We start from the raw sequence: 23,341 nt of genomic DNA, 5'->3' as shown, positions 1-23,341 counted from the left end.
CACTGGGGTGGGGATGGAGGGGGAGAGGAGCCCCCCCTGGGACAGGGGGGTGGAAGCCCCGGACCCTGGCAGAAGATGTGGGGCTGAAGTCCCCAGCTCGGGAGCCCCAGCCACCTTAGTGGCAGAAGTTGCAGGGCTGAAGCCCTGACCCCCCCTCTGTGTGGAGCTGGCCTGAGCCCCTCTCGCTCCCATCCCCCCTGTGGAGCTGGCTCCCACTCTCCGGCGGTGGGGAAATTCAGCCCAAATCTCCCCATGTTGGTATCTCCATTCCCCTCCCCCCCCATCACCCAGCCATGGATGGATTTAGCCCAGGAGGCAGGGTCAGTGTTGGCCCCATTGGGCAGGCGGGATCTAGGGCACAGCGAGGTGAAGTGACTTTCCCAAGGCTAAGCAGGGAGTCTGTGGCAGAGCAGAGACTCAAACCCAGAACGTCTGAGCCTGAGTCCTGTGCCTTAACCACTAGGCAACCTTCCCCCGAAGGAGAGGGAACCTCCTCTGCCCCTTTGAGTGTGTGTGGGTGGGAGCAGCCACTAGACAGAGCTGCCAGGAGGTGGGGAGGGGGGTTGGATAGTTGGGGGGGTGATTAGAGGTGGGTGGGGTCTCTGGAGGGGCAGTCAGGGGACAAGGAGCGGGGGGGTTGCATGGGTTGAGGGTTCGGGGGGTGCCTGTTGGGGGTGGAGCGGGTTCAGGGCAGGCAGGGAGCAGAGGGAGCTGGATGGGTCGGGAGTTCTGGGGGTCCTGTCAGGGGGCGGTGTTACCAGATTTGCCCATTACTTGGGGGTACGCTCATTTATTCGGGTTACTTTTCTGGGGAGGGGATTCTGTAATTCTATCCATGTGCTGCTTGTCTCATGTGTGTTTTCATACGGAGCTCTGCTCCTCCCTTCTGCACGTCCCCTCCCAATGGAGCTCTCCTGCAGGACCTCGGTTCCCTAGGGCTGGGTTTTTCCAGCCCCAAAACCGGATGAGCCCCCACCCACCCGCCCCTATGGTAACAGAGCAAGTCTGAGCGGACCGGGTCAATCAGCACTGCCACGCTGACCCCGTATCTGCCCCTGGACTCACTGGGCTGGATGAAGCAGCACTTTCAAGCTGTTACCCATATGTGTCCCAGATTCAGCACGGCCCTGTCCCCACCTTCACATCACAATTGTACTGGCAGGAACCTCCTTGATGAGCAAACCCCACAGGATTCTGGGCGCTGCAGGGATCTGTAGCTTAGGTAAGAGACGCGTTGCTGCAGAGTGACTGGGGGAAGCTAAAAACACAAAAGAGTGAGGTTCAGCAAGAGAGAGAGAAGCAACCAGCTGAACCATGCAGGTTATGTATTGAATACTGGTGATCACTGCACAAGGAGCCTAAACCAACCTAACATCCACTATTAAAGGTTAATACCTATAGTAGAAAGGAAAACAGAGAGAAAGTGGGGGGGTCTCTCCCACTCCATGAGGCTTGAACTGGTCGGGGTTCCCAGGTGACGCTGGTAGCTGAGGGTCCTGAGGGCTGGAGACAGGCAGAGCCCCCAGCACGATCAGCCAGGAGAAGATGGAGTCCCAGTGGAACTGATGCCTAGTTTGAATCTAAGCATCAACACCCTGACTGGAGGGTGAGTGGGGATTTTTGTAGAGAAAATACAATGGTTCAAGGGAGAACAATGCATTTGTTTATAGGTAAGGCTGATAACTCAAGGGTTTTCTGTAGACTAGACAATAGGAGCTGATCACTCTTGGCTATGGGTGGTGTTTTCTTCCAGGGAGCTCACAATGCCACTAGGCGGCTTCACTATTTGGACATCAATTAAGGATCCATTGCGACAATTGGTCTGATAATTGCTGAGCTGGGTGTGGGCAGGTGTAGGTTCATTAGCATCTGGAGCAGAGATTCCCATGATGCAGTGCTTCCTGCTTTTTCTGGTCCCAGAATTCAGTGTGGTTCTCTGCTCTCCATTCTGTATGTAAATTGAGATGGCTTCCTGTCCCATCTTTCATGCAGATGAGGCTAGGGGAGTCGTCTCCGCTCTCCATTCTGTATGCTAATGGAGATGTCTTAATCTTGTCACCCTTGTCAGGAGGGGTCTAGGTGTGTCTCCCAACGCCCTTCACTGCTCTCTGCAAGTGTTTTTCTCTGATGGGTTTTGGTTTAAGCAGAGGATGGGGGGTGTCTTTCATAAGTCAGGCTGGATACTGCACCCTGCTTCCCCAAGAACACAGAGGTGTCTGGGATCAGCGGGAGCGGTTGGATGGGGCATGGGAGTCCCGGGGTCTGTCTGGGGCAGGGGTGGATAAGGGTCAGGGGACAGGTAGGGGTTGGGTCCTAGGGAGGCAGTTACAGTGGGGTCCCAGGAGGAGGCAGTCAGGGGACAAGGAGCAGGGGGTTGGGGGTTCTGAGGGGCAGGAAGTGGGAGGCAGTGGATGGGGTGGGCTAGGGCAGGGCTCCTGGGTGTACACCCTAATGAAATGTGCTGCACACGCCTATGGTCACGGGGTGAGCCACTGCATTCTTTTCCTGTTTGTGCCATTTCTTTCCATCTCAAAACCTGAGAACAATTCTCTCTAGTTCTTCCCCTTCTCTCTCCCCTCCCCACATGTGGCTAGAAAATCCAAGGAGATTCCCTCATTTTCCCTAAAATTATTGACTCTCTAGTCTCTCATTTTGCCCTATTTTCTCTGTAATTCTTCAGTTCTCCTCAGCTTTGGGATGTGAACCCAGCCTGTTTATCTGCAGCAATTTGTCCTTGGGTAGGTGGAATTTGCTGTCCTGTGTCACTCCCCCAGCGTGGGTGGTGGTTAGTAGGTGCTGGCTGGGGGAGCCCGCAGACACGGCTGCCTCTGGGGGGGAGATGGGGGGGCCGATCTCTGCCAGCGACAGGACATGGCCGCACAGGAGGGGAAGGGAGGAGCCAGTGTCCCTATGGGGCCTGTCCAGCCCCTTTGGTTCTGCTCCTTTCCAGCATTTTGTTCAGAGACTTTTTTACTGGGGAGGCTGAAAAATCTCCCTGTGGGCTTAACCTGGCAGGAGGGGCCAGGTCTCCCCTGCAATAAAGAGATGGAGCATGTTCCCAGCATGGCAGAACCTAGGCTGTGTCTCTGCAGGGAAAGATCCTGGGGGAATCGTGATGTGACATGAACTAAAGCCTGTTCTGAAACCCCCACAACTGCCCTTCTCGCCCTGCCAGGCTGCAGGATGTCGTCCATGTTTCGCTCCAGTTCATCCCATCCTCCCATGGGACAGGGAAGGGAAATGGCTGCAAAGGAGCCAGCTCAGGTAGGTGTTATGCGGGGGTTGCTGGTGGGTTCCTGCTGGAGGGGAGGGACAGCAAACACACAGGAGGAGGGAGGTTTGGGCAGTCTGGTTTGGGGGTTGGAGTTTGCCAAAAAATTCATGGGGGGAGAATGGGAGGAGGCCAGGGTGTAGCAAACCTGTTGGGACTTGTTCAAAATGTGGCTTCCATTCTAGGAACAGACCCACGGGGTTGGAAGGTGGAAATGCTCTAATTTGTGGGACAGGAAACAACCCCCCCTAGGTGGGGCTAGGAAAACGGACCAGACTCCCAGGGCTGGAGCCCGACCTGATTAACCAGCGGCTGCTGTGAGATGTGAGGGGGAACCCACCAGGGAGGCTGGGGGGGGGGGGTGGTTCTTAACCTTTTTCTTTCTAAGGCCCCCAACGTGCTATAAAAACTCCACGGCCCTGCATGTGCCTGGTTCTCTGCATATCACTATCATGTATGTGACTCACTAAGATTTGACTCCATCATTGCTATTAGTATCATACTTGGAGCTGCGTTTATTTTCATAGAAATTTTAAGTTACTTTACAGACAGATTTAAAAATACAGTTTGAAGATAAATGATCTTCATCTGCACAGTGTCTAAAGTTTTGAGTTTAGCTATTTTTTTTTCAAACGAGCCCTGCGAAGGTAAGTACAAGCAAAATGTACAGTCTGTTATTTGATTGTAAATATTGTAAATAGCAAATGACAAAGCACAATACGGCAATAACAGTAATAATGATAATTACTCCAGCCAGGCCAGGTGAGGCATTTTAGAACTTGTTACTCAAAGAACTGAATTTAAGCATAAGACAGAAATAAAATGATGAAATTCAGAGATCAGTTAAAAAGCTAAACTACCAGCACTGTCATCCTGACCGAATGTGAAAGAATAAAATTACAGAGACTATATGTACTTTGTGCATTTTGACAGGAGGTAAAAGGAAGTAACAACAGTAACTGAAGTGTGTGTGGTGGGGGAGTGTGAGACACACCCGCTGTCACTCCCAGCCCAGCGGCACTCACTAGTCCGAAGGCTCGTTCACACGGCAGCAGGGGCCAGCAGCTCCCACTCCTGACCCAGAGGCAGCAGCACAGAATCTTGTCCCCCCACCTCAGCTCAGCAGAGACTGGGCACAGAGGCAGGAGGGTGGGGCCACCCCGACATCAGCAACCCCCGCCCCTGCACAGCACAGGAGGCTCCTGGGAGCAGCTTGGTCGGGGCAGCTCCAAGTGGGGGGGGGCAGGGCTGCAGGAAGAGCTGCAGGGGCAGACAGCTGAAGAGAAGTGGGGGGAGGAGAGACAGGACACCCCTGCTGGAGGAACCCCCTCAGCAAGGCCCCCCTGGACCGTCATGTCGTCTGCCCCCCACTGAGTCTGGCCCCGTCCAGCTCTTCACAATGAGAACAGCGCTGGGCTCCCTGCCAGCGAGCTCTCCCTGCACCTGCCAGGGCCTCCATCTCCTGTGTCCGTTTGTGGCTAGTGGGGATGGATCTGCTGGGAGAGGCAAGGGCTCTCGCTTCGTCCCCTCCCTTGGCGTTTCCTGGCTGCTCTGAGCGGGTGGGGTGGGACTCTGTTGACTATCATCCACCAGAGCTTCCATTTGATTGAAAGTGTGAGTGATGCAGTAGGTCCTGAGTGCTGGACTCTTGCTCTTTCAGGGGCCGGTGACCTTTGAGGAGGTGGCTGTGTATTTCACCAGGGAAGAGGGGGCTCTGCTGGACCCCACTCAGAGAGTCCTCTACAGGGATGTCATGCAGGAGAACTGTGAGACGGTGACCTCGCTGGGTAAGGAGTCCTGTCCCCTGGGGTATTAGAAGCTGTGGGGTCTCTGAAGAACCTGAGTAGTAATAACTTTATACCTTTATTCGTCATACAAGTTTTGACAAGTTTCCTTGCCCCCCCCCCCACTTTTTGCCTGGTCTCCCACCCACTAGAATAATTTTTAGACATTTGTCATCAGTCATTTTGAAATTGCATTTAATGTGTCCTTATTGGCTACATTAGTAACTACATTAATAAATGTTTTTTTTAAATTAATTAATAAAATTATAAAAAAATAAAAAAATAAAATATTTTAAAAATTATTAAAAAATAAATAATTTAATTAATAAAAATAGGTGTGTGACTGATGCATGGCTTGTGTGACAGTCAGATGAGCTCATCTTTTGATAGAAGTGAGTATAATGTTGCTATTCAGGAGCCCACGGGTGAAGGGAGAACAGAGCTGTGGGAGGGGAGCAGAAGGGGGGAGTAGCTAATTCTGGGGTGCCAGGACATGGGGTGTGTGTGTGCAGGGTTAGAGCTAAGAATCAGCAGAGAGGGAGGAGGTTGTGAGAGACGAGGAGGGAACACAAGAAGCTCCCAAGGCGCCGGGAGGTGGTGCCGGCTGAGAGTAATGGGAAGAAGGGGAGGGGAGTGTGCAGGAAGGGCACCCAGGAAGTGGGCTGGGTGGGTCAGTGGGAGGGAGGAGAGGTTTGGGGATCTAGAGCTGTGGGGGATCCCAGACCTTTAACCCTGAATCCCTGCCCAAGCCTTGTTGTTCTAGAGCCTACACTCCAGTTTCCTTTCTGTTCTGTTTCACTTCATTATACATTTCCTCCCCCAAATATTATTATTTTAACTCTTGACCTCCCTCTCTCACTCATTACCCCCCTCCCCATATAACCTCCCCATCTCTGTGCACAGCGACCCCGGCCACCAATCCTGAGTCCTTGCTGCATCCTCCCTCCCGTAGCAGGGCCCCTACCCAGGCACAAATGGGCACTTTGTTGATGATGTCACAGGGTTGTAGTGTAGCCTGTACAGTTTTTACACCTATAAGATTACGTGTTGGGGGTACAGCTTGCCCTTGTACATGGCTACTCACAGTTAATTGAGAAGATGGAATTTGGTGAAACACACAGAAACTTGATTAAATACAGACAGTTATAACTGAAATCACAGGCAAGGATCAATCCACGTAACAGTTAGACTAAGATCAGTATAGTAAAGAGGGGCTTGCACGGTGCGGACGTACAAGTTATGACACCAATGGAAACAAAGATCGAGGGGCAAGGGAGCCCGTCAGAAGGGAGGCCCTGCTTCAGTTTACACTGTCTCGGGGACCTGACAAAATGAAAAAATGGTCACTAGGAGAGGTAATTTATCCACTTCCTTATGGTAATAGGATGGCGATATACCACATCTGCTGCTTTGCTCTGATTACAATAATGTCAATAGCTGCCCCAAACCATACCTGGCCTTTGGGAAGTCCATAATTTAGCATCAAGCCTTAATACTCATGATTTACATCACTTAGTTATTAATAATCCCAATATATAAATGTGTCCAACTGCTGAGATCCTGCATAGCAACCTAATTGCTAAAGCCCACCCCAAACTTCCTCCTTTCAGAATCCTGTGGTGTATTCCACCTGTTTGTAGTTACTCCTTAGTCTGTCAAAATGAGGGTGCAAAATATATGACCTGGGATTCTCTCCTTAGGCCTGGTCAGGTAAATCCCAGACTTCAGCAGAACTTCTCCCACAAATCCTCCACCTAATATAAGGCCCTTAACTGTAGCAAGCTGAATAACCCATTTATCTATGTTCACCTCCTTGCCCCTCCACTCATGGTCCAAGCTAATAAGCAATACTCTGATCATGACATCTTACCTCTAGCGAGTATGAAATTGCCCACAAGACGTGAGACTGGGTCATAGATCGTAAAATCAGGTCGGGGTCAAGAAGAGTGAGAGTTTGGAGAGAGTCTTGTCCCCCCTCTCCCCATCTGCAGCAGCCACAAGCTGTCTTCCCTCCCGGCTCCTTGGATCTCTGAGCCTGGCCCTCCTGAGGCTGCGTGGCCCAGTTCTTGTTTCTGACCTTCTCCTTTTCCGGAAGAATTAGAGGCTGTTGCTCCTGAATGTTAGTGTATAATTCCCCAGCCTTCTCCTCCCACTGGGGGAGTTTAATTCTCCCTCCCATTACCCCTGAGTCACTAGATTTCCTAATTCCCCAAAATGTGCTTTTGCGATGTCACAGTTCTGGGGTAGCTGCTGACCTGCCTCCATGGTCTGCTCACGGAATGGCCCCTCAGGTATCAGGCCTCCAGCCAGCCCCTCTCTATGGGTAGGGACCCACCTGCCTCTCCTTTTTGACCAGGGTGTGAGGATTGCAGCTTGTCCTCCACTGTGCTTGCTGGACTAACGGCCAGTTCCTGTGCTTTGCTTTCTCTCCGGGGGCTGTGAGCAGTGTGTGTGTGTGAGAGAGGTGGGACTTTTGGTGATACTTGTATGAAGCCAATACACACCTCGGTTTCCCGCTGTGATTGGTATTGCTATGATTATAAATAGCAGGAGACGTGAGGTGTTTTCTCACGTAGCTGTCATGGGGTGATATGAATGGGTCATTAAGGATTGGCTGGGGCCAACTTAGATCAATGGAATACCCGACAGAGACAAGGGAATAATTGTCACCTGTCCATGGGAGGATCTCAGCTTGGCTGAGTGAAGCACACATGGACTCGTTATGTTTTTGGGAGCAGGAAGAACTGGGCTCGCAGACACAGGGAGCTTTGCCGGAGTGAAGACAAATGGACAGAGACAGTGAAAAGAAACCAACTGTTTTCTACAGCAGCCTGGCTCAAGGGCATTGGCCAGTGTGGACTATATTGTCTTCATTGCTTCTCTGTGCTAATGAAAAGACTTTCCAGTGCTGCGTTTCGGTTGACTAATAAACCCTGCTATGTTTTAAAAGTCTGCCCAGCGTCACAGCAAAAACTTGCTGAGGTGCATTGAAGCATGACTGAGGAACAGTCTCTGAACAGGAGTGTCGTTCAGCTGGACCTGCTGGCAGAGCTCACAGGTTGAAGTAGGAGTGTTGAAGCCAGAGGCTCAGTCTCAGGTGTTGAAGCTACATGTGGAAGAGTGGGAGCCCTTAGGGGTCTAGTGCACTCAAGGGGCACCTCCCAAGGACGGTTTAAAAGCCAGGGCATTGCACAGATCCTATGGATCCATGACAGTGCCAGAGGTTCAGCCTTATGGGGAAAAGATACACAACAAGAAAAGGATCTAAATGCGTGTTTACCATCAGCCCCTCATCAGTCCTCATGGGAATCCCTGATCTGTTCCAAAGTGAATTAAAACCTTCCTCTAAGGCACACCTCTTGGTTATCAGGTCATGTCCGTTTTGTTAGAGGTTTTCCCTTCACCCTCCCGCTTCCCTGGTCCTTGTGACGCAGACAGGAAGCAGCAAAAGACCAGAAGTCCAAAGCGCAGACAATGCCATGTTTATTGGGGTTAGTTTCCAAGGAAGCATATTCTGAAGCCCTTCACACCAGTCGGGCTTATCTCGATAGACTGATACAGTCTGTTCCCCAGTGTTCCCTCCCCAGCTCTGATGCTGCAGAGCATTTATCCCGTGTCTCCCTTCCCAGCTCTGATGCAGCTGAGCCTTGCCTGTGTTCCCGTTTCCCCCCCACACCTTAACAAACATGACTCCAATTTCCCTTCCCCCTCCTGTTTGACCCTGTTTATATAGTAATATTCTCAGCTATACCTTAACCAATCATTTTACTGAAATGTAACGAACCAATTCTAACATATTGTAACATAATTATCTAACCAATTATATCCCACCACCCTAATTAACTTACACCTAGCAAAATTAATTATACAGCATAATGTGTGTTTACCATCAGCCCCTCATCAGTCCTCATGAGAATCCCTGATCCATTCCAAAGTGTATTAAAACCTTCCTTAAAGGCTCACCTCTTGGTTATCAGGTCATGTCCATTTGTTAGAGGGTTTTCCCTTCACCCTCCCACTTCCCTGGTTCTTGTCACGCAGACAGCAAGCAGCGAAAGACCAGAAGTCCAAAGCACAGATAATGCGATGTTTATTGGGGTTATTTCCAAGCAAGCATATTCCACTGCCCTAATGAACTTACACCTAGAAAAATTAATTATGCAGCAGACAGAAACAATTAGAGAACCAGACTGATTAACAAGGTAAAAGTGGTGGCCATAAAGATAGAACAATACAGAAATGAGGGTTTCACAACCACAAGCATTGATAAGGGATTTCTTGCCAGACAGGCTGCTGTCAAACTAAGTTTTCTTTAACCATCTTAAGATCTGTTTCTTTATCTGGTGGAGATGGGCACTATCAGGACAGGATCGTCTTCCTAACAGCCCAATAGCACCTTATTTCAGTGTGACTGGTTTGGGGTGTGAGGATGTGACCCTGCGCTTCCCAGCTTATGGCTGCCCCTGCTGCTTAGCCAAAGGCCTTATTTAGACTGTAAATTCTTCAGGGCATGGGCCATCTACTGTTCTGGGTTTGTACTTGTCCTAGCACAATGGGGACCCACTGTTAGTTGCTCCTTAGGCACTAAGGTAATGAATATGATTTATAATCATAATAACTCTCCTGCCACTTTGAGCCAAGGAAGTTGGTCTTGGGATGTTACTGCTTAAAAATGAGCTGGGGCTAAAACCATAGACTATTCCTTGTGACAAGTATCCCACAAATTCCACTGACCTCCCTTGTTTTCTTTGCCTTGAGTAGGGTTTCCAGTTTCCAAACCTGGTGTGATCTTGCAGCTGGAACTAGGGGTAGAGCCGTGGGTCCCAGACCTCCAGGGCTCTGAGAAAGAAGTGCTTCCAAGAGCTGCCTGCACAGGTGAGTACTTGGTTAATCCAACTCAACAAGTGTGTGGGAATGCAGGAAACATTCGGGATGCCCTACAAAGACCCTGTGAGCTCTCCAAGTTCAGGATTGTTCCCTGCAGATGTGGAATCATTATGGCAGATGTCAGTCAGAATAGCAGGGAAGCCATGAGTGACAACTGGCAGCAGTCGCTCCCCGATCTCTCTTTCCCCTGAGTGTTCTCGTGAGATGCAGACCAAAACTGATCCCTTCCTCTCTCCTCTGGGGAAGGTTTTGGGGAAAATCAGCTCCTGATAGGTTTGATCTCTCCCACACATATTTTGGATTGTTCATCCCTTTTTCCATTTCTCTCTCTGAGATTTTCTTTCTTTCCGGTGCAGGTAGTGATCTATGTCTGGATTCTCTCTGTCTCCCATCAGGTGATGGGCTGGTGAGTGAGAATGAGGAGGAGAAACCCCAGCAGGAAGATGCTGAGCAAGGAGAACCACATGGAACTTTATCAGGAAGATCCAAAGGGAATGTTTCCGGGAGTTATGCACTCCCAGAAAAAACAAAAGCCTGTGAGACTCGGGAGGCCAGAGGGAAACTTTAGTAGCCTCTCAGACCTTATAACAAGTGACAGAATCAACTTGGAAGAGACACGCTACACATGCCATGAATGTGGGAAAAGCTTCAATCGGAGCTCTGCCCTTATCACACATCAGACAATCCACACTGGAGAGAAACCTTATGAATGCTCTGAGTGTGGGAAATGCTTCATCGATAGTTCAGCCCTCATCTCACATCAGCGAATCCACACAGGAGAAGCGCCCCACACATGCTCTGAGTGCGGGAAAAGCTTCAGTAGGAGCTCAAACCTTATCAAACATAGGAAAATCCACACAGGTGAGAAACCTTATGGATGCTCTGAGTGTGGGAAATGTTTCCTTAATCGTTCAGGCCTCATCTTACATCAGAGAATCCACACAAGGGAGACGCCTTACACGGGCACTGAGTGTGGGAAAAGCTTTAGTCAGATCTCAGACCTTATCAGACATCGTAGAGTCCACACAGGAGAGAAGCCCTACACATGCCATGAATGTGGGAAAAGCTTCAGTCGGAGCTCTGCCCTTATCAGATATCAGATAATCCACACAGGTGAGAAACCTTATGAATGCTCTGAGTGTGGGAAATGCTTCATCGATAGTTCAGCCCTCATCTCACATCAGCGAATCCACACAGGAGAAGCGCCCCACACATGCGCTGAGTGCGGGAAAATCTTCAATCAGCGCTCACACCTTATCGTACATCAGAGAATCCACACAGGAGAGATGGCCTACGTGTGCTCTGAGTGTGGGAAAAGCTTTAGTCAGAGCTCTGCCCTTATCAAACATAGGAAAATCCACATGGGTGAGAAATCTTATGGATGCTCTGAGTGTGGGAAAAGCTTCAATCAGCACTCAAGCCTCATTAGACATCAGAAAATCCACATGAGAGAGAACTGTAATAAATCCCTTGACTAGGGTTAGCCAAAAAATTTTTTTTTAAAAAAATCATATTTGCTCATTTCCCACATAGTGATTTTTGCACCATCTTCACCGTGGTCTCTCAGCTCCACCAGATCAGTTGCCTGCTTCTGCCTTTTGCAGCTCACCCTTCTTTGGGGTCAGTCCTGTGATCTTTTCTATCAGCTCCTTTCCTTTTGAGTCACAGGAGTGTGTGTCCCTCCTGCCAGGAATGTTCATCCCTCCAGGTGTGGGGAGAGAGGTTTGATCCCAACAAGCTACACTGAGGCAGAAACTACCTGTGCCTGACATCCACTAGGACTGTTCATGGCATTGGCTGCTCAAGTTAGTGAACTTAATGTAAAAAATTGTAGTGCAGATGCAGCCCAGGTGCAGGGGTTGGCATTAGCTTTCCCCTTGACCTGACCTAAACTCCATCACTTTCCCTAGTCTAAACAAACCCTGAGCATCACGGTTATACTGTTCCCCCATTTCACAGCATTGTTAGTCATCGAGTTCTCCCTTGGGGAACAAATTGTTTCATTCCCAGTTGTTCTGATGTTGCTGCAGGTTGTGCTGGGGAGCAGATATTTTTATGATCATTTTCCACACTTAAACTATATTGAACTATAACAAAGAGCAGGAACAGGGCAGGGATAGGGAAAAAAAGTCATTTCACCCATTGTAACAACAGATGTAGTTAGGGTAAGTCAGAGGGATTCCCTTATTCCCCATCACCATCCTCCTTCAATCTATGCTAGAACCTAAGAATCCTTTTCCTTTCCCCAATTGTGGGATGGGAGACTTCCAAAAGTGCTCCCTGGGCTATAGCACATGGCTAAGCTCAGAGAATAAACCCCCAGTAGCCCCTGAGCTTTGCTTTTTGAATTCTGTGTTTCCGATTACTTCAAGCCTGGGCATTGTGATTATTTACCAGTTTCTCTAGCACTGTTCCTACCACTGTTTCTGTAACATTTTTTGTTTTTTATGGGACAGGGTTGTTATTCCTTTGCCTAACCCCAACCTCGAAGGCCAGGGTGTCTGTTTTCTCTGGCCCCTCCCCACAGACATATCTGACATGGTTACACCTGCCAGGAGCAAACAAAAAGCCCCACCGGTCACACACACAAAGCAGATAGACACACACAAGACACAGAAGAAACTGCATTATTTCAGCTATCAACATTTCCACTTTCCCACAGCATGTTAGTTCTGAAGGTTGTTTTAATTTATTTTCTTGGAACCAGAAATGGGGAAAGAGACACTGGAGTCAGTGGAATTACAGCATGGAGGGATAAGTCTCATGATTCGTCACTAACCAAAGGCTTTGTAAATAGAGCGATAATGTTACTGAATGGTCTGGCTAACCCTGCAGTTAGAAACAATCAGCTCTATGGGTGATAAATTGACAGAGGCTCTGCTGCTGATCATGAAATAGCAGCTGTTTAAAGGTAATGTGCTTCTATTTCAGTGCCTTTGGAAGTACAGAAAACAATGATCTGTGTTAAAGGAAAGTTGCCATTTCTAGAGCCCCAGTTTCTGTTGTGTGTGTACAGGAAGGTTTGAATGTGTAGCAGGTAGTTTGGTCAAGGTTTCAATCTCATAGACTTTAAGGTCAGAAGGGACCATTATGATCATCTAGTCTGACCTCCTGCACAATGCAGGCCACAGAATCCTACCCATCCACTTCTATAACAAACCCCTAACCTATGTCTGAGTTACTGAAGTCTTCAAATTGTGGTTTGAAGACCTCAAGCTGCAGAGAATCCTCCAGCAAATGACTCATGCCCCATGCTGCAGAGGAAGGCGAAAAACCTCCAGGGCCTCTGCCAATCTGTCCCGGAGGAAAATTCCTTCCCAACCCCAAATATGGTGATCAGCTAAACCCTGAGCAAGCACCCAGGAAAGAATTCTCTGCCGTTACTCAGATCCCATCCCATCTAACATCCCATCACAGACCACTGGGCATACTTGCCTGCTGATAATCAAATATCAATTGCCAAAATGAATTGCCAAAATTAGGCTATCCCATCATGCCATCCCCTCCATAAACTTATCAAGCTTAGTCTTAAAGCCAGATATGTCTTTTGTCCCCACTACTCCCCTTGGAAGGCTGTTCCAGAACTTCAGTCCTCTAATGGTTAGAAACCTTTGTCTGATTTCAAGTCTAAACTTCCTAGTGTCCAGTTTATACCCATTTGTTCTTGTGTCCACATTGGTACTAAGCTTAAATAATTCCTCTCCCTCCCTGATATTAATCCCTGATATATTTATAAAGAGCAATCATATCCCCCCTCAACCTTCTTTTGGTTAGGCTAAACAAGCCAAGCTCTTTGAGTCTCCTTTCATATGACAGGTTTTCCATTCCTCGGATCATCCTAGTAGCCCGTCTCTGAACCTGTTCCAGTTTGAATTCGTCCTTCTTAAACATGGGAGACCAGAACTGCACACAGTATTCCAGATGAGGTCTCACCAGTGCCTTATATAACGGTACTAACACCTCCTTATCTTTGCTGGAAATACCTCGCCTGATGCATCCTAAAACTGCATTAGCTTTTTTAATGGCCATATCACATTGGTGGCTCATAATCATCCTATGATCAACCAATACTCCGATGTCCTTCTCCTCCTCTGTTACTTCCAACTGATGCGTCCCCAATTTATAACTAAAATTCTTATTATTAATCCCTAAATGCAAGACCTTGCACTTTTCACTATTAAATTTCATCCTGTTACTATTACTCCAGTTTACAAGGTCATCCAGATCTTCCTGTATGAGATTCCGGTCCTTCTCTGTGTTAGTGATACCTCCCAGCTTTGTGTCATCCGCAAACTTTGTTGGCATAAAAAGCGGGAATGTGCTAAGGTCAGTAATAAAAAGGTTAAATAAGATTGGCCCCAAAACAGATCCCTGAGGAACTCCACTAGTAACCTCCTTCCAGCCTGACAGTTCACCCTTCAATACCACCCATTGTAGTCTCCCCTTTAACCAGTTCCTTATCCACCTTTCAATTTTCATATTGATCCCCATCTTTTCCAATTTAACTAACAATTCCCCATGTGGAACCATGTCAAATGCCTTACTGAAATCGAGGCAACTTACCGAATGTCACACAAATTAGTCCATCCCTCCCCATATTCAGTCTCTGACGGGAATGTTAGAATGAGGCAGAAAACTGGGAAAGTATCACAGTAGGAATACATTAAAAAGTGGGATTAATCAGAGCTGGGCTGCAGACAGAGCCTGTTCTACAGCTGGTGAAGTGACAGGGACACACTCCCGCTAGTGCCGGCTCTGAAATAACAGCAGAAGCAGATAGAAGAGAATGAGCTCATGGGCAGCTGCCCTGTCAGTGCATCACTCACCTGGCACGTGTTACACAAAACACAGCACTTCCCCCACCCGCCACCACTTCATTATACTGTCCATGGGGCTGTTTGTCCTGCAGGACTTTGATCTCCCCGGGTGGTCCATGGTGATTCATAACAGAGCCATTGGGGAGCAGGAGTCATCCCAATGGAAATCTCTGCACTTCTTTCTCAGTGTTACCTTCTTAGCCCTGGCTTTGGAGATGACATTAGCCTTACTCCTGTCTTGATTTTAGGTAGGATTGTGATCACCTTCTGGGGCTTGGCAGCTTAGAACTTTTGAGGGCTTTTCTCTGCCTTTTTGGTCCTTGCTGCAGTCAGTACATTCTAGACATGGGCATGGTGACCTCCCTGGGGATCTTGACAGCTTTAGCCAGCTTCTTGGTGGCTATTTTCCTGCTCACAGCCACTGTCTTCTTCTCATGCCTTGTCCTGGGGGCCCAGCTGCTGGTTGAATGGGAAGGAGCCAAAGTGCTGGTGACTTTAGCCCGCACCAAGTGGCCTTTGCTCGTCAGACTCCTGAACCCCAACTGGATGTGGTTCTTGTTCTTCTGCACAGCACAGCCCTGGAGAGGAGGGATCTGCAAATGTACATTCATATGATCCCTTTGTTTAATTGATGAAAACATAAACTAGACACGTAGAGGCTTGGAACTGATTTCAGCTGATGGACAGGTGTGCTAGGTTTTTATGCATTTGGACAGTGAAATGTTGAGTGTCTCATTCATTTCAAGCATCCCCGTATTGTGGAGCTCCTGAACATAATGGAGAATGGAAATGAAAATGCTTTTCCTTTTTTCAAAAATAAAAACAAAAAAATAAGAGGCCTATTAGAGAGAACTTGGATTTGAAGCAAGGACCACTTGATCTGCAGTCAAACACTCTACCACTGAGCTATACCCCCATGAGAGCAGATACTTTCCCCATTGTAGCTGAAGCACATCAGTGATTCCAATAGCAGGGGCAGGTTCTCTCTGGGGCACAGAGATTTTTCGGGGAGTTGGTGGCTCCTTTCTTTCCTCACCGTGAAGTAAACACAGCTTTTTATTCCATGGTACATGTTTTATGGAATAACAACAGCAGCTTGAAGAAAGAGGAGAGTGAATATCTCACTCTCAGGGCTGACGGTGGCCACGTCCCCTCTGTATGGCCGTTGCCATTGCAGGAGAGAAGATTTCAATGGAATTGAATGCCCTGGCTCAGCCTAGAGACACAGAAAGGTTTTGCTGTTCGTTGAACGGCAAAGGAAATTGTGTCTGTATGTGAAACTGAGGAGGGACATGAAATGCCCACAGGGGGGCGCAATGCCCTAAGCTAAGGCAGGAGGGGGAAGGAATGGGGCTGAGGAATGACTGAAGTGGACTCACCTGGGATTGAAATGACATTTGTTTGTGTCGGGCAGTGAGAAAAGCGACATTAATTCAGATGGAGGTTTGAGGCTTCTTTAGCTCCTTGTAGAACTTGAACTTGATTTCCCAGAAGGGAGAAGGGGAAAGTCTGGGGCGGCCTTGAGTCCCTGGCTGGAGCAGTGTATGAAAAAGGCTCCAGAGACGCAGCTGGCAATTACAGGCCACTAAGGCTAATGTCAGTACTAGGCAAATTGGGTGGAATTGTAGAGCCCAATGATTAGACACATCGGTGAATGGAATTTGCTGGGTGTAGCGGGTGGTCCCCTGCTCCTGCCCTGCGGGGCTTGAAGCAGCCCAGAAGAGGGCTGGGGCTGGGGCAAGGAGCCTGGGCTGATTGGGGGAAGCAGGCTCAGCTGTGGCCATGCCCCAGTCAGGCCCAGCTGGCCCCTAGAAGAGGCTGTGAGCCAGGAGTCCAGTCAGTCTCCCTCTGCTTGTAGTGAGAGAAAGGCCTGGCTGCAGGGACCCAAGCAAGACACCTAGATTGGGAGCAGGGCTGGGGAAGGGCCAGAGGAGCTGGGAGCTCTGGCCGGGAAAGCCCCAGTCTGCAGGCCTGACTATAGGCTGAATAGGTGCAGGGCTGCAATGGGGCAGCCCAGGGGGAAGCAGAGGCGGCAGGTCCAAACCCCTTTGCCTGTGATGAGTGGCTCATACTGCAGTCTGCCCCAGTGAACGGGGGCTGGATGGAGACTGGGCAGTAGCCAAGACTGAGGTGAAGTGGGGATAGTGGGTGGGGGTTCCCCTAGGAGGGGGAGACCCAGAACTGGGGGGGTACTGCCAGGGAGCAGCACCCTGTAAAAGGGGCACTGGGGTCCTGGGAGGGACAGGGGGCCAGCTGCGGTAAGGCGGATCACTGGCCTGCAGAGGGTGCTCTGACGGCTGGAGAGCTAATTCCCAAGACAACCAGCAGGAGCTGCCGCCGGGTGAGTCTGCCCCCGCTTACATTGGGGAAGAATGAACATGGTTTTTGTAAAGGAAAATCATGCCTCACGAATCTACTATAATTCTTTGAGGGAGTCAACAAGCATGTGGATAAAGGTGATCCCATGGATATAGTATACTTAGATTTTCAGAAAACCTTTGACAAGGTCTCTCCCCAAAGGTTCTGAAGCAAAATGGGATAAGATGGAAGGTCCTCTCTGGGATAAATAACTGGTTCAAAGGCAAGAAAGAAAGGGTCTGATTTTCAGAATGGAGAGAGGTAAATAGTGGTGTCCCCCTGGGGTCTGTACTCGGACCAGCACTGTTCAACATACTCCTGAGTGATCTGGAAAAAGAGGTAAACAGTGAGGTGGCAACATTTGCAGATAATACAAACCAACTTAATTAGTTACGTCCAAAAGAGAGTGCGAAGTGTGACAAAGGGATCTCACCAAACGGAGTGACTGGGCAGCAAAAAGGCAGATGACATTCAATGTGGATCAATGCAAAGTAATGCACATGGGAAAACATGATCCCAATTCTACATCTAAACTGATGGGGTCTAAATTAGCTCTTACAACTTAAGAAAGAGATCTTGGAATCACTGTGGATACTTCTCTGAAAACATCTACTCAATGTGCATCGGCAGTCAAAAAAGTGAACAAAATGTTGGGAAGTCCTTAGGAAAGGGATGGCTAGCGGACAGAAATATCATATTGCCTGTGTATAAATCTGTGGTATGCCCACCGTGACAATGCGGTTCTGGCGGGACCCAACTGAGAGTGCCAAATCAGGACCAATTGCTTAAACAGGGCAGTCACAGCCCTAGGCTGGGGTTTTTCCACCTCTAAGGCAAACCAAACCAGCCAGACAAAAAGGACTTTGGTCTCACCCCACTGGCTAACCACAAGTCACACAAGCAATTTCTTTAGACACTCCAGTCTCCCAGTATCACCACCAGTGCACTCGTCCTGGGGATAAATGGTTATGAAAACCAACACCCCAATAAAAGGAAAAGGTTCTCTCGATCCCAAAGGACCAAGCCCCAGACCCAGGTCAATATACACATCAGATCTTACCCACAAATCACGCTGTTGCCAATCCTTTAGAATCTAAAATCTAAAGGTTTATTTATAAAGGGAAAAAGGTTGAGATGAGAGGTAGAATTGGTTAAATGGAATCGATTACATACAGTAATGGCAAAGTTCTTAGTTCAGGCTTGCAGCAGCGATGGCATAAACTGCAGGTTCAAATCAAGTCTCTGGAACATCCCCCATTGGGATGGGTCCTCAGTCCCTTGTGTAGAGCTTCAGTTTGTAGCAAAGTCCCTCCAGAGGTAAGAAGCAGGATTGAAGACAAGATGGAGATGATGCATTAGCCTTATATAGGCTTTTCCAGGTGTAAGAACCTCTTTGTTCTTACTGTGGGAAAATCACCGCAAAATGGAGTCTGCAGTCACATGGACAAGTCTCTGCATACCTTGCTGAGTCACAAGGCGTATCTGCCTTCTCTCCATGGGTCAATTGTGTAGCTGATGGTCCTTAATGGGCCATCAAGCAGGCTAACCAGAGCTAAAACCAGCTTGTCTGGGATATCACCCAGAAGCACATCACCAACTTGAAATACAGATAGTATAGAGCCAATATACATAACTTCAACTAAAATGATACATGCACACAGACAGCATAATCATAACCAGCAACCCATAACCTGGTTTTAGACACCTTATATGACCCCCTTTACCTAAGATTTGGTGCCACTACAGGACCTCGGTTGCAACCCATGTTCTATATGGTCCCAATTTATATCAATAACGTCACACCCACATTTGAATACTGGAGTTGGTCCCCCATCTCAAAAAGATATATCAGAATTGGGAAAGGTACGGAAAAGGGCAACCAAAATGATTAGTGTATGGAACAGCTTCCATGTGAGGTGAGATTAATAAGACTGAGGGGAGTTTTCAGCTTGGAAAAAAGATAACTAAATGGGGGCTAGGATAGAAGTCTATAAAATGATGATGTGTTTGGAGAAAGTAAATAAGGAAGTATCAGAGGGGTAGCCGTGTTAGTCTGCCTCTGTAAGGAAGTGCTATTTACTCCTCATAACACAAGAACTGGGGTCACCTGATGAAATGAATAGACAGCAGGTTTAAAACAAACCAAAGGAAGAATTTCTTCACCCAACACACAGTCAACCTGGGGAAACTTTGCCAGAGGATGCTGTGAGGGCCAAGACTATAACAGGGTCCATCAAAGAACTAGATAAGTTGATGGAGGACAGGTCCATCATTGGCTATTAGCCAGGATGGGCAGGGATACAAAACCATGCTCTTGAAGTGTCCCCAGCCTCTGTTTGCTGGAAGCTGGGAATGGGCGACAGGGGATGGATCGCTTGATGATTCCCTGTTCTGTCGATTCCCTCGTGGGCACCTGGCATTGGCCACTGTGGGAGGACAGGATTCTGGGCTGGCTGGACCATTGGTCTGATCCAGTATGGCCATTCTTGTGACCAATAGAGGGCAGTCTCCACCAGCAATATTTATATTTGGTGCACTGAAAGGGCTAACTTTCCAAAGCTGACCCAAAGGTTTAGTAAAAGTGTTTTGGAGAAAACAGAACAATGCGAATGAAAACTGGGAGCTATTGTTTAAGGAGCTTGTTAGATGGGGCATAAGCCACATTGCCTAATTAGCTGAGCTTGCAATGGCCTTCCACTCAACTCCCTGACATTTCTCCGTCTGCAAATGTGGTACCCATTTTAAAACCTAGATCCAATCAATTACAACATGTCAGGGAAGATTCTAGGCATCAATGATCTGATCATTGCGTTGATGGCGGTAAACAAGAGCTTCCTAAGAGCCACCCTCATCCTCTCTCCCCTTTCTGGTCCCGCATCCTCTGCAAACTTTCGAAGACAGATGCCTCGTGATGGCCTTTGATTGTGGGGATGTTGCCTCTTGGTCAGGGTTTCGGCCCTTTTGGGGGGAAGGATGCAGCAGATGGCGGGGGAGCCCTGGGCCTCCCATGGGCTCTGACCCAGGGCACTCTGAGGGCAACACTTCTTACCACCCCGCTATTGTCCTAAGTTCACAGTTTATCACAGGAAGCTCTGACGGGTGTCAACTCACTGATACTTCTTCTCAGCCGGGCGTGGCGTGGCAGCTCTCTCCTTGGGTTGGCAGCTGCCTCTGTTATGCTGACAGATCCAGGCTGGTGACGCGGTGGTGGGTGGGATTGAACCAGGGACCTCTGGAGCTTAGTGTGAGGGCCTCTACAGCATGAACTAAAAGCCACCCGGCTGTTAGCGAAGGCTGTATAGAAGACATGTTTTACTGCTCCCTCTAAGTGATCTCGGTCCCACTAGCTGGGACACCCCACCACCCCCTGGAGGTGTGTGGGTTACGTACTTCCCCTAGCTGAGGAAGCGCATCCTGAGCTTCGGAGAGTTCCCAGCTGTAATCCTGGACGACCCCTGTAACAATGCGACCACTGGCAGAATGCTACTGAGAGTATCAATTCAGGACAAATTGCTTGGAGCAGGGCAGTCACAGCCCGAGGCTGGGTGCCCTTTACTATTAAAGCACGTCACAGCAGCCATGCAGAGAGGACTTCGGTTTTACCCCACTGGCCAATCGGACGTCAGACAAGCAATTCCCTCACCTATTCCAGTTCCCTTGTATCACCACCAGCACCACTCCTTATGGGGATGAATGGTTATGAAAACCAATACCCCAGTAAAAGAAAATGGGTTCTCTCAAAGGACCCCAAAGGACCAAGCCCCAGATGCAGGTCAATAGATGAGTCAGATCTTACCCACAAATCACGCTTTTGCAAATCCTTTAGCATTGTTATGGAAAAATTGATCCATGTGTTGTGTTTTCAATCAGATCAGCCTGAGGCCTTTTATTGATTAGAAGCATGCAGGGGAGAACTGTTATGGAAATGGCCTCCCCGAAGCTGGTTACAGATAGCCTTATAAAGCTTGAAACCACAATTGTAATATACAAATTACATAAATAATTTCCTTATTATTTTGCTAAAAAAATATTGCAAAGTTAATGCTGATTGGAGCAGGAGTAAATTTATTCCATATTAGGCTTTTCCTATTCTTACTTATCTGTTCTATGCGGTTACGTGTTGACAGTAGGGGATATTACAAAATTGTTTTTCAGTCGGGGACTGTTAGGACTTTCCACTGTCTCCTCTGTGCCCCCCTACTTGGCTTGTCTGGCCAGCCCTGGCAGCTTGACATGAGGCCTGGGCCTACAAGGCCTTGGATAACACTGGATTTTCCCTTACAACATCTAAAATATAAAGGTTTATTCATAAAAAGAAAAAATATAGATGAGAGTTAAAATTTTTAAAGAAATTAATTACACACAGTAATGGGAAAGTTCTTGGTTCAGGCTTGTAGCAGTGATGGAATAAACTGCAGGTTCAAATCAAGTCTCTGGAGTCCATCCACAGCTGGGATGGGTCATTCAGTCCTTTGTCTAGAGCTTCAGTTTGTAGCAAAGTCCCTCCGGAGTCATGAAGCAGGACTGAAAATAAGATGGAGACGAGGCATCAGCCTTTTATAGTCTCTTGCCATGTGGTCTTTGCTTTCTTTGTCCCAAGGACACTCTGTCCAGCACGTGGCACAGAAAAACCTTAGAGTTCTGTCCATAGGCAGGTCCCTGCAGACCTTGCTGAGTCACAAGGCATATCTGCCTTCTCTCAATGGGTTGATTGTGTAGCCGATGGTCCTTAATGGGCCATTAAGCAGGCTAGGCAGAACTGACACCAACTTGTCTGGGGTGTTCCCCAGAAGCAGAGCACAAGTTTGAAACACGGACAGCATAGAGCCAATATTCATAACATCAACTACAAAAATGATACACAGTTAGAGATTGGCTGATTATAATGATACTATCAGAACCTCTCCATAGACCTCTTACACGACAACCTTTCTACAATATTGGCTGCAAATATAGAACAGTGGTCGCAACAGTGATCTATACAGTTACAGATTATGTCAATAACATCACAGGAGGTGACATGGCATCAGTGAGACTGATACTGGAATACTGTCTCCAATTTTGGTGTCTTCATTTGAAAAAGATGTTGTGAAATTGGAGCTGGGGCAGCAAAGAGCCACCAAAGGTTCTGAGGGCTGGAGAAAATGCCTTCTAGTGAGCTATTGAAAGAGCTCAATCTGTTTAGCTTATCAAAAGAAGATTGAAAGGTGACTTCATTGAAGTGTTGAAGTGCCTTAATGGAGAGAAAAGATTGGGTATTAAAGGGCTCTTTAATCTAGCAGAGAAAGGCATAAGAAGACCCAATGGCGGGAAGGTGAAGAGAGACAAATTCATATTACAACTAAGGCACAAATATTCAACAGCGAGGATGATTCATCACAGGAACAAGCTACCAAGGAAAATGGTGGATTCTCCATCTCTTGATGTCATTTCATGAAGACTAGATGCCTTTCTGGAATGTGTTTGCCTCAAAAGTAGCTCTTGTGTCATACAGGAGGCCTGTGATTTGCAGGGGGTCAGATTAGATGCTCTAATGGTCTCTTCTGGCCATAAAGTCGACTAATTACTGAAAAACTGAGTGTAGCATTGGGAGCAGCGTCTGATGTTTTCCTGTCTAGCCGGCTTGCTGCCCAGAACGAACGCTCCTTGAGTGGGGTGATCCACAGGGAGCAGCTCAAACCTGCAAAGTGCCTGGCCAGGGGCAAGACATTGGCACAGCAAGGGAGGGGTGTGGCAGTGACATCACAAAGGCCTTTTGCAGGACCTCAGCCTATTGGTCCAAGGTGGTGGGGAGGTGGTGACGTCACAGAGAGATGCTGACATCAGGCAGGCAGGACAGGGGCGAGGGGCCAGGGAAACCTCAGAGACCCCTGTGGCTTTGCTCCAGCAAGTCTCCTTCTCCAGGTCTCTCTTTGAGGCCTGAGAGAGTATTCGGGTTCATGGACGTGAGCGCCAGGAGGAACCTCTTTCGAGTTTCCTCCTTCCCTTTTAGTGATTTTACTAGAAAACAGCCGTCCCTGTTTAGAAGGTAAGAGCCTCCTGGAGGTGTGAAACCTGTTCAGTCTGATCCATCTGTTGCAGGGCAGTGCTCTGCAGTTCCCACTGTGGGAGGTCCACCCAAAAATGTGGGGCTGAACTAGTGCTCGGGCAGTGATCCCCACCAGTGACCTGGGCCATCCTTTGGGCTCTCTGGTGAGAACCCTCAGCCTCCCGTCCTCTACCCT

General features: G+C 48.3%; 1 protein-coding gene and 1 non-coding gene across 2 annotated transcripts in view; one reads left to right on the top strand and one right to left on the bottom strand.

Annotated features, from left to right (window-relative positions):
- Nucleotides 1-10,085: 10,085 nt before the first annotated feature.
- LOC120381594 (zinc finger protein 850-like) overlaps nucleotides 10,086-23,341 on the top strand; it is a gene marked incomplete at its 3' end in the record, with an annotated part of 191,239 nt that continues 177,983 nt past the window's right edge. Inside the window, exons 1-2 of the mRNA XM_039499748.1 lie at nucleotides 10,086-10,089; nucleotides 10,858-11,144. Of these exons, the coding sequence (XP_039355682.1) occupies nucleotides 10,086-10,089; nucleotides 10,858-11,144 (291 nt within the window). The remainder of the gene's footprint in view (nucleotides 10,090-10,857; nucleotides 11,145-23,341) is intronic.
- TRNAC-GCA lies at nucleotides 15,604-15,675 on the bottom strand. Its single transcript has one exon. It is a non-coding gene; the product is annotated as a tRNA-Cys (tRNA).

Source organism: Mauremys reevesii, linkage group 14, assembly GCF_016161935.1.
Source record: "Mauremys reevesii isolate NIE-2019 linkage group 14, ASM1616193v1, whole genome shotgun sequence".
NCBI classification, from domain to species: domain Eukaryota; kingdom Metazoa; phylum Chordata; order Testudines; family Geoemydidae; genus Mauremys; species Mauremys reevesii.
The sequence above is the reverse complement of the archived record's forward strand: the minus strand, read 5'-3'. Positions and strand labels throughout refer to the sequence as shown.